Source organism: Fusarium mangiferae, assembly GCF_900044065.1.
Source record: "Fusarium mangiferae strain MRC7560 genome assembly, contig: FMAN_scaffold010, whole genome shotgun sequence".
Lineage (NCBI taxonomy): Eukaryota > Fungi > Ascomycota > Sordariomycetes > Hypocreales > Nectriaceae > Fusarium > Fusarium mangiferae.
In genome coordinates this window covers 1,184,098-1,197,885 of record NW_024573930.1, presented here as the reverse complement: position 1 = coordinate 1,197,885, position 13,788 = coordinate 1,184,098, and the positions used below count along the sequence as shown (strand labels likewise).

Sequence of the window (13,788 nt, the reverse complement as noted above, 5' to 3'; positions counted from 1 at the left end):
ATGATATACCCGCTGTCCATCGTATCGCCACCTGATGAAGCTCAGGGAACCATAGTCTATGATGATGACGGCTAACGATAGCTTCATCGATATTCTACCAAACGAAGTGAGCTCTCGCCAGAAAAAATGGGCCATTTTAAGGAATTGACTTTCTTTTAGACTCTCATCTCGATCTTGGCCCCCTTCTCAACTCAAGATTTACTCTCTTTCGCCCCGACTAACCGCCGCATCTGCTCTCTTGTCACTCGTCTCCTTCACCAACGCCTGCTTCAAGCTGCGCCCCTTCCAGACAATAAGCTTATTTTAGAGTGTTACCACCCAAGCGATCAGCTTTACACACCTTATTTGGCATGCCGCTACCAAGGTATCGTGGGGCAAGACGGCCAGCCCATCAGCGAAGATATGCCCGAGCTGTCTGATCTACGAGCTTTGTATGCCTCTTATAAGCCCGTATTCGCTCCCGAGAATAGAAGTATCAAAAGGAGCCGAAGACGTCCCACGGAGGCGCAGCCCTCTGATGATGTTGAAGATGATACCGCCACTCAAGATGTGAACCTTGATGATGGGGAAATGTTTTCTCAGCTTTGTGCTGTTACGAACCTTGTCAAGGAGGGTCCAAGGAGCGGACTATTCATAAGCCATGTTAACATTGTCGACGGGGTTATCCGCGTCTTCCGAAAGTGGCTCGCCAAGATGGCGAGCAAACAGGATAAGTCTCAGTCTGACTCTGAGAATATCATCTGGATTGATACGCATAACAACGTTGGGATACGATTCAGCGTTGCACCGGCAGCATCTGAAACTATGCCGCTCATCTCGGGTCCAGATGACGATCCACCAGTTCACTACAAGCTTGTATATGAAGGTATGATTCTAGTTCATGATTGCATGGCCTGTGCTGATTGGTGATAGAATTGCTCGTAAGAGCTAGTAGTCTTCTCCTGGCTGTGGAGCAATCGGCGGTCCAGGAAATTGGAAGCTCTGGAAAGACTCTTGTGATTCACGGCGCTGCCATGTAACCGAGTCGACTGTACTGAAATAGTTACTTGTCAATGACTGTTTGTCTTTGAGAGTTTGAGGATATGCCTTCATCTAGAAACGTTCCATGGCGTTCGTCACTCATAGATGCCCAGTTATCATCAAGTCTAGTATTCTAGTCTAGATTGCGATACACATCGCCACTCATCACAAGCCATAAAATCTTCTCAGCGTACATATAGGCCAGACATAAGAAAAAGGATCCCTTCTAAAAACCTCCCCCCTCAGAGACTCGCCGATCTCTTGCCCGGCGCCTCTCCCATTCTTCGCAGCTCAACGTCGCTACCGGAGTCTGTGTCGTCCAGGAAACTCTCGCCGCTTCTTCCAACATGCTCATCATGCTCCACCCGTGTTTCGATCATCTCTCTATCCTGGGCCTGGGGGTAGCGTAGGTTTCTGTACCACTCTCGAAGGGGTTTCCCACTCGTCACAAAGAAAATCACCGCGTTCCAGAGTCCTTGGAGGGGAAGGACGGCGGCCGTGGCGACATGGTACTCGTAGGGAGACGTACCGACGAGCCAGCTGTGGATGCGGTTCAGACTGCTCGGGATCCAAGTCACCAGCACACTAAGGGCGAAAAGGAAGCTCGTGCGTAAGTAAGCCCGCTTGATGGGATCGTCGATGACGAACTTGTTGACGGTTCGGTTTGTCGCCGATGTTATGCGGCGGAGAGGGGACATGCTAGTTCGCTCTCTGCTGTCAATACCAGGGGATATAGAGGTCGAGAAGTAGTGACTGTGAGATCCCTGCGCGACGTGTGGGTTCTCGTCAAAGGAGACTTGGGGTGACGATGGACCAGCAGTGTAAGCGGGCTTGGGTTCACTAGGGAGATGGTTCGCTGAGGGTGTGGAGTGAACGACCTGGACTTCGGTGACGATAGTGCCGTAGAAACAGTCTTGAGGAACTGACAGGAACTCGACTTGACGTTGCTGTCAAGTGTTAGCTTATCATGTGTGTTATACACGTCAGGCAGACTTACAGCTTGGGGCTGGGGTGGCTCAACAGGAGCTGGCTCTCGACTCCTTGAGGCAGTCAAACTCTTGAGTTGGTTCCGAGTATGGAAGACATGGTAGCCAACCAGGAAGTAGAAGAGGATCGAACCAGCGATACAAACCCAGACGAGCATATAGTAAGTATATATACGGATTCCTTCCCAGTCCTGGTTGACCCAGCACCAGATCTGTCATCGAGTCAACAACAATGCCCCCTTTGTCTTGATACCCAGGGGCGGACTTACAGTGGCCTCACCAAACACAAGGCCGCGGTTCGGGTTTCTAACCAGAAGCAACGCCATAGCAATAGCAAAAGGGCCACCGTAACAAATGAGACAATATATCCACCACCATCTGCGGAATGAGTCGGGTTTGGCGCGGAAGAAGAAGACGAGGAAGACGTTGAATGCCATGGCCAGAGACCACCAGGGATCAGACTGCATGAACCTACATGAGGTCAGTGATAACAGAAGGAGAATGAGAATGAGGAGGAGATAATGAGAGGCAACTCACATATGAAACATGAAACTCTGTGCCTGACAAAGAGGCGAAGCGACGCCTAGTTCCAAACCATCCAAGGCGATGATACTCGCAACACTCGCACCAACATTTGCGACGCTCGCAAACACGATGAAGGTGTTTTGAACATTTCGAACTTTAGGCACAAGCGCATACGCGACGAAAATACAGAGGACAGCGACCAAGCTGATAGAGCCTCCTATGCGCTCAAACAGCACCAGCGTTGTCCTCTGAGTCGGCTCGAGTTCCATAGACTGCATGCCTCTCCCCGCGACGAACTTGTGGCTCATTCTTTTCTAGGTGGTGTTTTCTCGTTTCCCGAGTCCCCGAGTAAGGGAGTGGGGGGGGGGAGCGAGTGCAAGAAGCAAAAGAAATGATTGGTATGAAGCAAACAAAGGTGAATAATGAGGATGGAGAGAATAAAAGAGAGCGAGAAGGAGAAGAAGAGGAGTGAGGTGAGGGAGTGTCAAGTGATGCCCTTTTTCTTTTGTTTGCGTAACTTGTTGTTCAACTGTACAAGACGAGAAGAGAAATGAGCGATAGTACAAGAGAGTGACTGAGAGTGACTGAGAGAGAGCGAGAGAGAGCGAGAGAGGTAAAAGAGAAGAGAAGAGAAGAGGGATAACAATGGTCTGAGTGAGTCGTCCAAGGAGGGCCAAGGTCGAAGCGTCGTGTTACATTAACGCGATGCAAGCACCCGCTTCTGCCGTTGCCGTTAGACGAGGGATCTTTTGCCTCTTATGTTTTTGGACTGTGAGAGGATGGTTTTGATTTCTCGACAAGCGAACACTTCTACTTCTTGTGGTCTCGGCAGAGAGAGATGAAGAAGGATATGCAGACTGCTTGATAGAATTGTGTTAGTCACAATCTATCTCTTGGCTCTGCAACTTGCCTTTTCTCATCTGCCAATCCTCTCGAGTTGTCGCCCTCCAGGAGAAAGAAATATCAGAGAGTGGGTGAATTTGCGTTGTCTCTTCTGAATTCCCACCAACACTTGAATTATAATGCTGGCTGATGTAGGCTTTGCAGTGTCAGTGACACTGACACTGATGGCCAAAGCACCCTCTCTCTCTCTCTCTCTCCGACACAACACAGCTCGAGATATCCTGTCTCTTAAGAATCGAATTACCACGAACTGTCAATCACTGTCACTGTCACTGTCACTGTCACTGTCACTGTCACTGTCACGCTCACCCTCGGCCAACGCCAACTTTATACTATCCACCAACACCCATTCCCCCAGATTCTCATCCCCAGATTTGTCCCATCTCCTGCTGATAGTCTCAGGTTTCATCCAAAACGGTCAGTTCGTACCAAAAGCGGTGACTCGGTAGGCTAATGCTCGACTCCTTCTATGTACTGTTGGTCCTCTCTACGATCCAAACACGCAAACAAAGGCGCCCCTCGAACGAGCCTCGACGTTGCATCTTCCACCCCGCGATCTAAGGCTTGGCCTTGGCATCGCCTGTGCGTTTCGCTAGTCTCGATCTCCAAATATGGAGTAGATGAGATGAGATGAGATGGATAGCATGGTCCCAACTTTCAGCCTCCCCGGACTCGGAGAGACCTAGCTTCTCCTGAACCCAACTAAACTAAAGACCATCCAAAACAAGATGGCGAGCCGAGTAGAGCTGACGATTCTCTAACCGAGCTTTAGTACGTTCCAATTGCGGTGAGAGACGGAAAAGAGAAACATGGCCCTCAATTTCAAGGCTAGAGCTGTAGCCTCCCGTGGGCTGAATCGGGGTGTGACATCACCAACACCTTTTCTCGGCGCAGACTCGAGCTCGATTAGCCCTTTACCCGCTGACGAGGCTTGGGTCTCTATCGTTTGGAGCTGGGCTAGTTATGAAACGTGGCGGGTGGCTGCTGCGACAAACAATAGCCTTGATCCAATTGCTCTGCTCTCCTTGGCACATCCGATGTATGTCCAGGTAGGTAATCTCTATGTCTGCATCGCATAGTTAGGCTATTCTATTTCAGGTACAGGACCAACTTGGTATGGTCAGCAGATCCAGCTGCGTATTTTCCCTGGTTGTTTGTTTGTTTGCTTGCTTGCTTTGTTTCTGTTCTCTGGCTGGCTGAGTCTCAAATCAGGCTCTGGAATGCGATGCTCACCTACTCTTCTAGAACATGCAAAACTCATTCGATTGGCTATCTCAAAGACAAACCCACAGCACAGTTTCTCACCTGCAGCTCTCGCATGAGAGAATTATGCACACAGCCGTCAAAAATGCAGAGAAAAGTGACAAGTCAGCTAAGTTAATGAATCGATTGAGCTCAGCGCCACTTGACAATCTAGCTAACGAAAGAGCTCAAAAACTATAGACCCTGTATAATAACATCCACCACTAACAATCCTCCTCTTTCTGACGTATCGTAAATATCATTACAGTGTGTAAAGGAAATCGGGTCGCTTATCTCCCATCTCATGGATCTCCGCCTCAGACTTGCCCTCGACTAGGTGATCCCGCTCACCAGCCAACCGCGCCTTATTCTCACGCGAGAGCAAGAAATACATCAGAAAACTTCCACAAAAGATGCCACCAAACATGTACGCAAGGACAGTTCCATGTCCTGGGTAGAATCGTGGACCGTTGATGAAGACGTTGCTGCTCACAACACCGTTGAGGTTGCCCCATCCTATGACAAACCCAAGAGTGATGCCTCGCTTGTAAACACCCTCAACATTGTTGGCGACCCAACTGATCGTGATTGGAATGACAGGGTAGATACCCAGGGCACCCAGGAAGCAACCAGTGTACTGAACAGCAGGGTTCGTAGAAGCGATAAGCATGATGAAGCCTGCCATACCGACAGGGGCAGCGCACAGGTTGAAGATGCCTCGCTTGTTGAGTCTGTCGGAATATATACCAACGCAAATAGTAACAACTGCGGCCAAAGCGTAGGGCGGTACGCTGAGAAGCTGGTTCTTGACAACGGCCTTCTTGTCGGTGAAGGCCATGTTCTGGATGATGGTAGGCAGGAAAACGCTGAAAGAGTACAGGGGCATCAGGGGTCCCATGTAGATGAGCATGCCGCAGTAGGTCTTCCAGTCGGTGATAGACTGCCAGAAGTACTTCATCTTGAATTGTTCATCCTGGGCAGAAGATTGTTTGTCGGCAGTGAGTCGATAGATGACGCGAGCTCGTTCCTCTTCGGTGATAAACTTGGCATCGGTGGGGAAATCATGGACCATCCAGAACGAGATGATACCAACAACGATGGTCATAAGACCTTCAAGGATGAAAATCCATGCCCAGCCGGCAATACCGGAGACACCATCCATCTTCTGGATAGCAGCAGCCAAGAGACCACCGAAAGAACCGGCAAGAGCTGCAGCTGAGAAGAACCATGCGGCACGAGCACCGAATTCGGATCGCTTATACCAGCAGGAAAGGTAGTAGTTGATTCCGGGGAAGAGGCCGGCTTCTGTGACACCGAGGAACCATCGAGCAGCCATGAGGCCGTCCCAGGTCTTTACGAAGCCCATTCCCAGCATTGAGGCACCCCAGAGGACCCTGACTACCAATTAGTTCTGTGCTAGTGGTTTACTGAGGATTTGAACTCACATGATGGCAGGAATGAAGATGGATGGCTTGGACCACTTGAGCAGGACATTGGCAAGAGGCTCAAAGACGGCGTAAGAGATGTAGAAAATGGTCAAAGTCAGGTTGAAGTGGTGAGTGTCCATATGCACATCATCCAGTAAACCGGCAATCTTTGCATTTCCGATATTGGTTCGGTCGAGGAAGCAGATGAGGTAAAGGAGGCAAAGCTGGATTGTGGTTAGTAGGTTACATGGTATATAGTGCAGAGTTGTCATACCCAAGGAACGAGTCTCATATCAATCTTTCGAAGCAACTTCTTCTCCTGAAACCTTGTTAGTGCAGATCATCAAAATTCTGTTTCAATGCCACTTACAGCTTCTCTCGCCTCTTCCTCGGTAAGTCCAGCATAAGGGTCATTAACACCAGCAAGATCCACCTCCGAGGTTGAGGCCTTCTCCTCCAAAGTTTCCTTTCGGTCGTAGTCGCTCATGATGAAGGGATCCAAAACAATCAAAGAACTTGTAGACAAGGGTCGAAGGCAAGGTAATCTATCGTAGGATCACACGAGAAGGTGATGGGTAGAAGTAGGGCCGGCTTCTAAAAAACGTGGTGGGAAGGAACTGACGGAGGACAGAGGATGCAGAGAAGCAACCAGCCGAGACAGAAGGGGAGGAAGGAACCTAAGAATGGAGGCTCAAAAGAGGAGGCAGGTGGTATCTGAGCAACAGAACCTCGTCAATATGAGAGACAGACAGAAGAAGCTGTAGGGCCAAATCAAGTCAAGTATGGAAGGTAATGCCCGAACCCCAGACGCGGGAGTGACGGTGGAGGTGCAACAAGGGGGAAGGAAGGAAACCCTCTTATTTGCGTAGGTAGTATCAACGAGGCGAGAAACGGGAGAACGAAACAAGCAAAAGAAGAAGCAAGTTTCCAGTTCTGATCCTGTCTCTGCTTCTGTTCTTGATGATAGTTGTAGATACTTGTCTGGCAGGATATCTCTTTCGAGGAACCTGGGGAAAGTGGCCCTTTTAATAGTCAATTATTCTAACCTCCCCTAGGCTTGAGTGTAGGTATATCCTAGGAAAGCCTCACTTCTCAACGTACTATTTAGACCCCTAACTCGGCGTGTGGAGAATTTGGGCGTTCACGTTTCTCGTCTTGAGCCAACGATGGAAGGATGATAGTCTCGTTAGTGCGGAGAGAATGGAATTGGAGTAGTATGCAACCCTTGGATTCCCCTGTCTCCTCCGTTTGTCCGTCCGTTTACTGCAGCCGACTATACTAGCCGACGAACCACATGTCAGAATCCTTCTCGATGTATCTCTCCTCCACATTTACAGGGTATGAAAATCTCTGATGTCTCAGAAGGGGAGGGGGTGTAGAAAAATACTCGCCGCATGAGAATCTTGAGGATCTTGCCTTTCTTTCCTCTTTTGCGAGGAGGCTTGGGGTACCTTTGCAGGGAATGCAATCCTTGCACGCAAGCATCAACTTACATTGTCCTTGACTTGATATGACTTGACTTGAGTTAGTTGAAAATCATTATGGAGCCCGGCAGATGGGCCATGTAACGCCAAACGTCACGCTCTTTTTGTCTTTTCCTTTCCTTGTGTTTCCGAGGGGCGGCCACGCGAGATGGCGCTCTGAGCGTGTTGGGCCAAGTAACTCATGTGCGAGGTGTGAGCCGTGACGAAGGGAGAGGTGAGAGGTGAGAGAGGGATCAAGAGAGTCGGGTCAGACTAGCGAGCATGACCACTAATTGGTTTACAGGGCAGTAGATCATCGGGGTTTTGGTGTAGGTGCTTTCGTTAGTGTCAATCGCTAAAGGAATCTCCAATGCCAAGTTGAAGTTTATTTTCCCCAACTTTACATACGTGCTTAGTGATCAGCGCCGTGTCTTCAGGACTAACGTACTCAGACAGAATTGATCGGTGCACATGTACCATTATTTCGAAGCCTGCTGTAATCGAATCGTGCATGGCATCTCATCTCATGTAATGTTATGTCATGTAAGGTCATGTTACTGTGTCTCCAGATGAAAGGCCTTGTGTTCAGAGATGACGGGGGACGGGCCATGTCATGTCATCCCATTCTTGACACAAACGCAAACATGTCCCTAAAGAGATTCAGATTCAGATTCAGATTCATCTAATTCTGGGGCTCATTGATGATCAACTAAACTGTTTGTTTTGATATCCTTATCCCTACATTGCCTATTGTCTTGCATCGGATCCGCTGTTTGTCACCATCTAGGAGAGGAAAGAAAATGCTAAATTTGTTTTAGCACCCTATATCAAGGTCTGATGTGTTCTTGCTCCCCGGGGACCATGCATTAGGTCCAACTATCGGAAGCACGCCTTTCAAAACTAACCCTGTATCCCCTCATCAGTCCCAGTTTTTCTCTACTACATTCGCTGCTCTAAACACAGCCAAGACTTTGTATCTCCATTCTCAACGGCACTTTGAGTTTCCCCTCTTCTCACGGACAACCCAATCAACATACTCCGATATAATCACTCCCTGATCCAAGATCTTCAGCCAGGAACAAGGAAGAGATCATGACTTCACTCTAGGCCTGTATTCTCATACTGACAGCTAAGTAGTAAATCGTATGAAACACCTTTCGAGTAAGCCCCGACAAATCAGACACCCTCAATATGTTTCGTGATACAAACCAATCTTCAAAAGGCTATTCGTTCCCTCCTTCAGTCTCCCCTCCCACGGTACAGCACGGTCCACTCCCGGTGTTTGCTCCGCACGCTACGGTCTTCCCGCCGGTCCCCGCCACGTTTTTGGGAGTAACATCGCCTGGAACATCAGCCCGCTAAAAGCATTTTGGAGATGGTTTAGCGCTAGGGAACCTGCATATGACGCTTCATTTCTGGAACGTGCCCTGAAGCGAGGAAGAGACTCTGTCCAGTCGTGCTCTTCTGATTCTTCAGCCACGCCGTTGATGCCGTTGTTACAGCATATGAGAGCAGGCCAGGCAGGCAGAGACGGTGAATAGAAATTTCAGCTCGGATACGTACATGTTGAAATGAGGATGTGCAGGGTGCAGTATAATAGTTGACTGGATATACATCTGTGGCTGCTTGGTAATGAGACAAGCAGAACACTGTCTCTCACCGGTCAGGCAGTTCAAATATCTATCATATTTCCACTTATTCTAGGCAGCAATGAAATGCAATGCATCCTCAAGTATCAAGTACCAAATAATAATCACTTTTATTTTGATATGATAACAGCATCTCATCCTCTACAATGCCCTCAATATTACCCCATCTTCCCCGCAATCTTCAACTTAGACTACCCGTTCCCCCACTCAAGCCATCCATACCAAAACTTCAACCCATCTCCAGCTTCTCCGCAGATCCCATCAAACTCAAACTCAAACCCTCAAGATACAATACAAACCGCGTCATTCTCGTCTGTTCCTCCGTTTCCTGTCTTTCAAATCCTCAACTCCCACTGGCTCCTCAATCTCTCCCCTTCAGGGATCTTCGGAGTGGTCTGATGGAAGGGAACCGGCGGCACGGAGGCGAAAGCCCGTTCAACGCCGTAGCGCCCGGCTTAGTCCCCGGTCGTTGAACATTATGGATGCCTACTCCAACCAAATGAGTTGATGAAGCCATCGCGGCGGCCGCGGCAGCCAGCCACGCGGAGGTCAAGCGCCGTTTTCTCACCTCCACACGGCTCCGGATACCCCCGTTGATGATATTTCCCCAGAATCGCTTCATGGGCAGACCAGGCACTCCCCAGGATCCGACTATCTCAGTATGAGTTCGGGGCGGGGATGCCTCCGCATTGTGAATCTCACTTCCCCACGATTCTTGATAACGTATTCCTTGTTGTTCGAGATCCTGGGGATGATGCCACAACGTAGTGAACTAGGCCATTCAAGGCCATTGTAAGCACTTGACTCAGGATACTATGAGTAGGTATCGTAGATGACTGAATCTAGACGACACCATCCAACTTACAAGGTGCCAGGCGAAAGGTGAGGAAGTTGCCCGAAATTCCGGTACCTTACCCTAGAAAACAGCCCATTATTTCGATACACTATTGACTGAATGTAACCACAATCCTTCCAGTCAGAATTTTCTTACCGACTCCTTGGCATTGGATCTCTCAACATCAGTCCTCGGCAAGCGTTTGCTCTTGTCCTGTATTTCCAGCCAGCAATTTCGAGTCTGTACTCCTTAGTCTTGAATACCTCTACTTTCAGTCCGTGTTTACAGTTAATATAATGCTTTAGTAGGCCACTCCCTGTACTTCCAACCTGCTCTTTCAAATCAATTCTAACAAGTTAAGCTTAAATAAGCGCTCCTATCATACACAGAAATCCTGACCGAAAGGGAGCCTACAGGCCACGGTGCACTCCAAGAATATTGCCCAGTAACGGCTGATTGCATTCAATAAACTCAGCTGGGTTCTCATTTTGCATTCTTACGAGGGTTCTATCTCTAGGTTCATATCATCAGTCCTCGACTTGGCGAAAACGCTGAGTTACACAACGCTATAACCGTACAACACCACTATCCATGCAGCCAACCTTGCATCTACAGCCTGTCCAGTAACAACATTAGAGTGCGGTCATTGCATAGCCAATCTCCAGGCACAGCACCAAGGTACCAAGATCTACGGCGCGGGTGGCCGCAAGATACGAGATTCTGTTCTCGTATATCACTGCATCCCCTGGAAACCAAGAACTTGGTACTATTCTCGTGCAACACTTCCACGTGGGTCATCGATAAACATTCCGAGCTGCGATACTTTCACCGCATTGTTTCTTTTATCTGACCAATCGCTGGTGGTTTATTCTCTTCTGTTTCGCTGACTTTGATATGATAAAACATTGTCTACGCGGCCTTTTTTTTTCGTGGCTTTCTTCTACGCGGATGAAGAAAGTCCAAGCTCCTTATAGAAAGCTTCCGAACTAGGCTCTCGGCCCAGAAACTCCCTCAAGAATTCCAACTCTGGAATACTACCACCTCTCTCGAGAACGGTATGGCGATACCGGCGACCCTCCTTGCGGTCCATTGGGTTCTTGGCGAAGAACGAGTGGAACATATCGAGCGAGAACACTTCTGAGTAGAGGTAGCCGTAGTAACCAGCATCGTACCCGCCAATGAAGTGGCCAATGCCGGCATGCCTGTTACCCCATTCACTACATGCAAGTTAGTTTAACAGTAAAAGGTCATCTCCAGCAGATACTTACAATCCTTCACCCAGATCTTCAGGGCCTTTGGTGCCAGAGATCTCATGCCTAAGAGTGTTCCAAACTCGGCCAGCATTGAGCTTCTTGACAGCCTCATGGGACTCGGGCGTGTGCACAGTCATGTCAAAGAGTCCAATAACAAGCTGTCCCAGTGCACCTATAGCGGAGTTGAGACGCTTGGTTGAGACAAGCTTCTCGATAAGCTCGTCGGGGATTTGCTCCTGGGTCTCCCAATGCTTGGAAAGCGATTTAAGCACGCTAGGTGTCCAACACCAGTTCTCCAGCATTTGAGAGGGAGCTTCAACGAAGTCGAGCACCGTAGAAGTTCCGTGGAAGTAGCTGTAGCGGGTGCGGCCAGCCAAGTCGTGAATGCCATGGCCCAGCTCGTGGAACAGGGTCACAACTTCATGATGCTTGAGCAGAGAAGGTTTCTTTGGTGTAGGCTTACTGAAATTGCAGACAAGAGCAGTGACGGGGTAATGCTTCTTGCCATCCTCAGTGACATAACCAGGTTCGAGGTTGAAGTTGGCGTTGTGGCCATACTTGTTGTCACGGGGGTGAAGATCCAGGTACAGGTAACCGTTGAAGCTTGAGCCCGAAGCCTCATCGTCCCACACGCTGTAGATCAAAACATCCTCATGCCACACAATGTCTTCGGCCTTGCCAGTGGGGCTGAGTCTCGCTCGCTCATCAGGCTTGAGCTCGACAAACACAAAGCCGAAAATCTCCTCGAAAATCTTAAGCATGCCAGCAAATGTCGACTCAACAGGGAAGTACTGTGAGATGGCAGCTTCGTCGACACTATACTCCTTCTCCTTTTGTATTCTGGAGTAGAACGATGTGTCCCACATGTAGAAGCTGTCGTCAAATGAAAGGCCGCGCTCCTCGTAGTCCTTCTTCTTGTACTCCTTCAGTGCGTTGATCTCCTTCGCACCGCCTTCGGCCAGTCTGTTTCGAAGATCGTCCAGGAAAGTGCGAACAGCAGCAGGAGTTTTGGCCATCTTTTCTTCAATGCGCAGAGCGGCATGGTTGTCGTAACCGAGAAGGCGAGCGGCCTCATCTCGGAGGGTGATGATCTCTTGGAAGATAGGAACATTGACATTCGCCTGGAGGTTTAATTAGCCCAGATTTTGGAGTTTCGCTGCTTATCTTACCTTGTTGGATTCCGCGATTGTGTACTTGCGGCGGGTATCGGCGTCGATAGCATACTTGATGAGGGGGAAGTAATGGTTGTACTTGAAGGACAGCTTGACTTTGCCCTCATTCTCGCCAGTACCCTTCTCCAGGGAATCAATGTCGATGTCGTCAGAAGGAACTCCCTTGAGTTCCTCGGGGGTGAACCAGATGGCACCCTTCTCTTCGTTAAGGTTTTTCTGAGCCTTTATCTCAAGCTCGCTCAGACGCTTCTGGATCTCCTTGAAGCGGTCTCGCTTGGGACCAGCGGGTAGTCGAAGACCGTTTCGAATGTACTTCTGCCGCTCCTTCTCAAGAACGTGCGCCTGCTCCTTGGTGAGATCCTGGGATTCTCGGTTGGCGTAGGCAGCGTCGACGGCGTTGAAAACGTCCTCCCGCATGTTGCATTCAATACCGAAGTCATTGAAGGCGCTCTCGGCCTCAGTAGAGGCATCGCGAAGCTCCTTGTTGGTGGAAACATGGTGATAGAAGGTCAAGATGCGTCTCTGCGTAGCAGCCAAGTTCTCGTCAACGAGGATGGGCTCAAGCACATTGGCAAAAGAGGCCTTGTCGGCAGTGACATTCGCAGTTACAGAGTCCAACACGTTCTTCGTAGCATCGCAAAGCTTCTTGGTATCGGCGGCGATCGATTCTGGGGTGGCGGTGAACAGAGGCGGTGCCTGAGGAGGGTTACGATACTTGTCGGGAGCCATTGTGCTAGTAACAAGCTGCCTCCGTGATAGAATAGTTCGTGGGGCTTGGAATCGGAAGTGATTCACTAAGGAGCCGAGACGAGAGAAGGCTCGTGAGGAAGCCAGAGTGACGGCGACGAGAAGGATGAAGAGAGAGAGGAGGAGTAGGAGGAGGGGTCTGCGGGAAGCACGCTTATCCAGCTTGGATATAATGGATGGACGTGCTCGGGATGTTTCTTGGGATGTTAGCCGATTGGCTTGATGATGGATGATTGAGGCAACCTACAGTTGAAAGAGGGGCTTATGCTCTGAGACTAAATCGATTGATCCGTTTCTAGGCGTCAAAGGCGTTGAGAGGGCGTTACTGTCGATGCAGCAAGATGGGGCGATACCTTAAGTGAAGGCAGCTAAAGGTAGAGCTCCTTCGTGGACCCGCTTATGGGTGGAAAACGCGGGGCAGTCGGATGCGGTGTCATGATCAGGGCGGCTAATGAGTTATCATGTGCTATATATGGCATAACTCAGGTTCGAGGCCATAATCTTTTAATCGATTTATGTGAAACTGTTTATGTAAACAGAAACGAGGGTTAATTAAGGTTGTTTAT

At 49.3% G+C, this 13,788-nt stretch overlaps 4 protein-coding genes across 4 annotated transcripts; 1 reads left to right on the top strand and 3 right to left on the bottom strand.

The window, feature by feature from the left end:
• Positions 1-61: 61 nt before the first annotated feature.
• FMAN_02488 (uncharacterized protein) lies at positions 62-1,019 on the top strand (the record flags this gene model as incomplete). Its single annotated transcript, XM_041820056.1, has 3 exons — positions 62-106; positions 160-865; positions 913-1,019. 3 exons carry the CDS (start codon positions 62-64, stop codon positions 1,017-1,019), a joined length of 858 nt encoding a protein of 285 aa, XP_041685974.1.
• A 243-nt stretch (positions 1,020-1,262) lies between these two features.
• Positions 1,263-2,839, bottom strand: FMAN_02487 (uncharacterized protein; the record flags this gene model as incomplete). The annotated part of the gene is made up of 4 exons (XM_041820055.1): positions 1,263-1,967; positions 2,018-2,218; positions 2,276-2,477; positions 2,544-2,839. The coding sequence occupies 4 exons, from the start codon at positions 2,837-2,839 to the stop codon at positions 1,263-1,265; spliced, it is 1,404 nt and encodes a 467-aa protein (XP_041685973.1).
• A 2,099-nt stretch (positions 2,840-4,938) lies between these two features.
• FMAN_02486 (uncharacterized protein) lies at positions 4,939-6,590 on the bottom strand (the record flags this gene model as incomplete). Its single annotated transcript, XM_041820054.1, has 4 exons — positions 4,939-6,070; positions 6,122-6,327; positions 6,378-6,422; positions 6,474-6,590. 4 exons carry the CDS (start codon positions 6,588-6,590, stop codon positions 4,939-4,941), a joined length of 1,500 nt encoding a protein of 499 aa, XP_041685972.1.
• A 4,400-nt stretch (positions 6,591-10,990) lies between these two features.
• On the bottom strand, positions 10,991-13,204 carry FMAN_02485 (uncharacterized protein; the record flags this gene model as incomplete). The annotated part of the gene is made up of 3 exons (XM_041820053.1): positions 10,991-11,267; positions 11,319-12,424; positions 12,473-13,204. 3 exons carry the CDS (start codon positions 13,202-13,204, stop codon positions 10,991-10,993), a joined length of 2,115 nt encoding a protein of 704 aa, XP_041685971.1.
• Between the last annotated feature and the right edge of the window lie 584 nt (positions 13,205-13,788).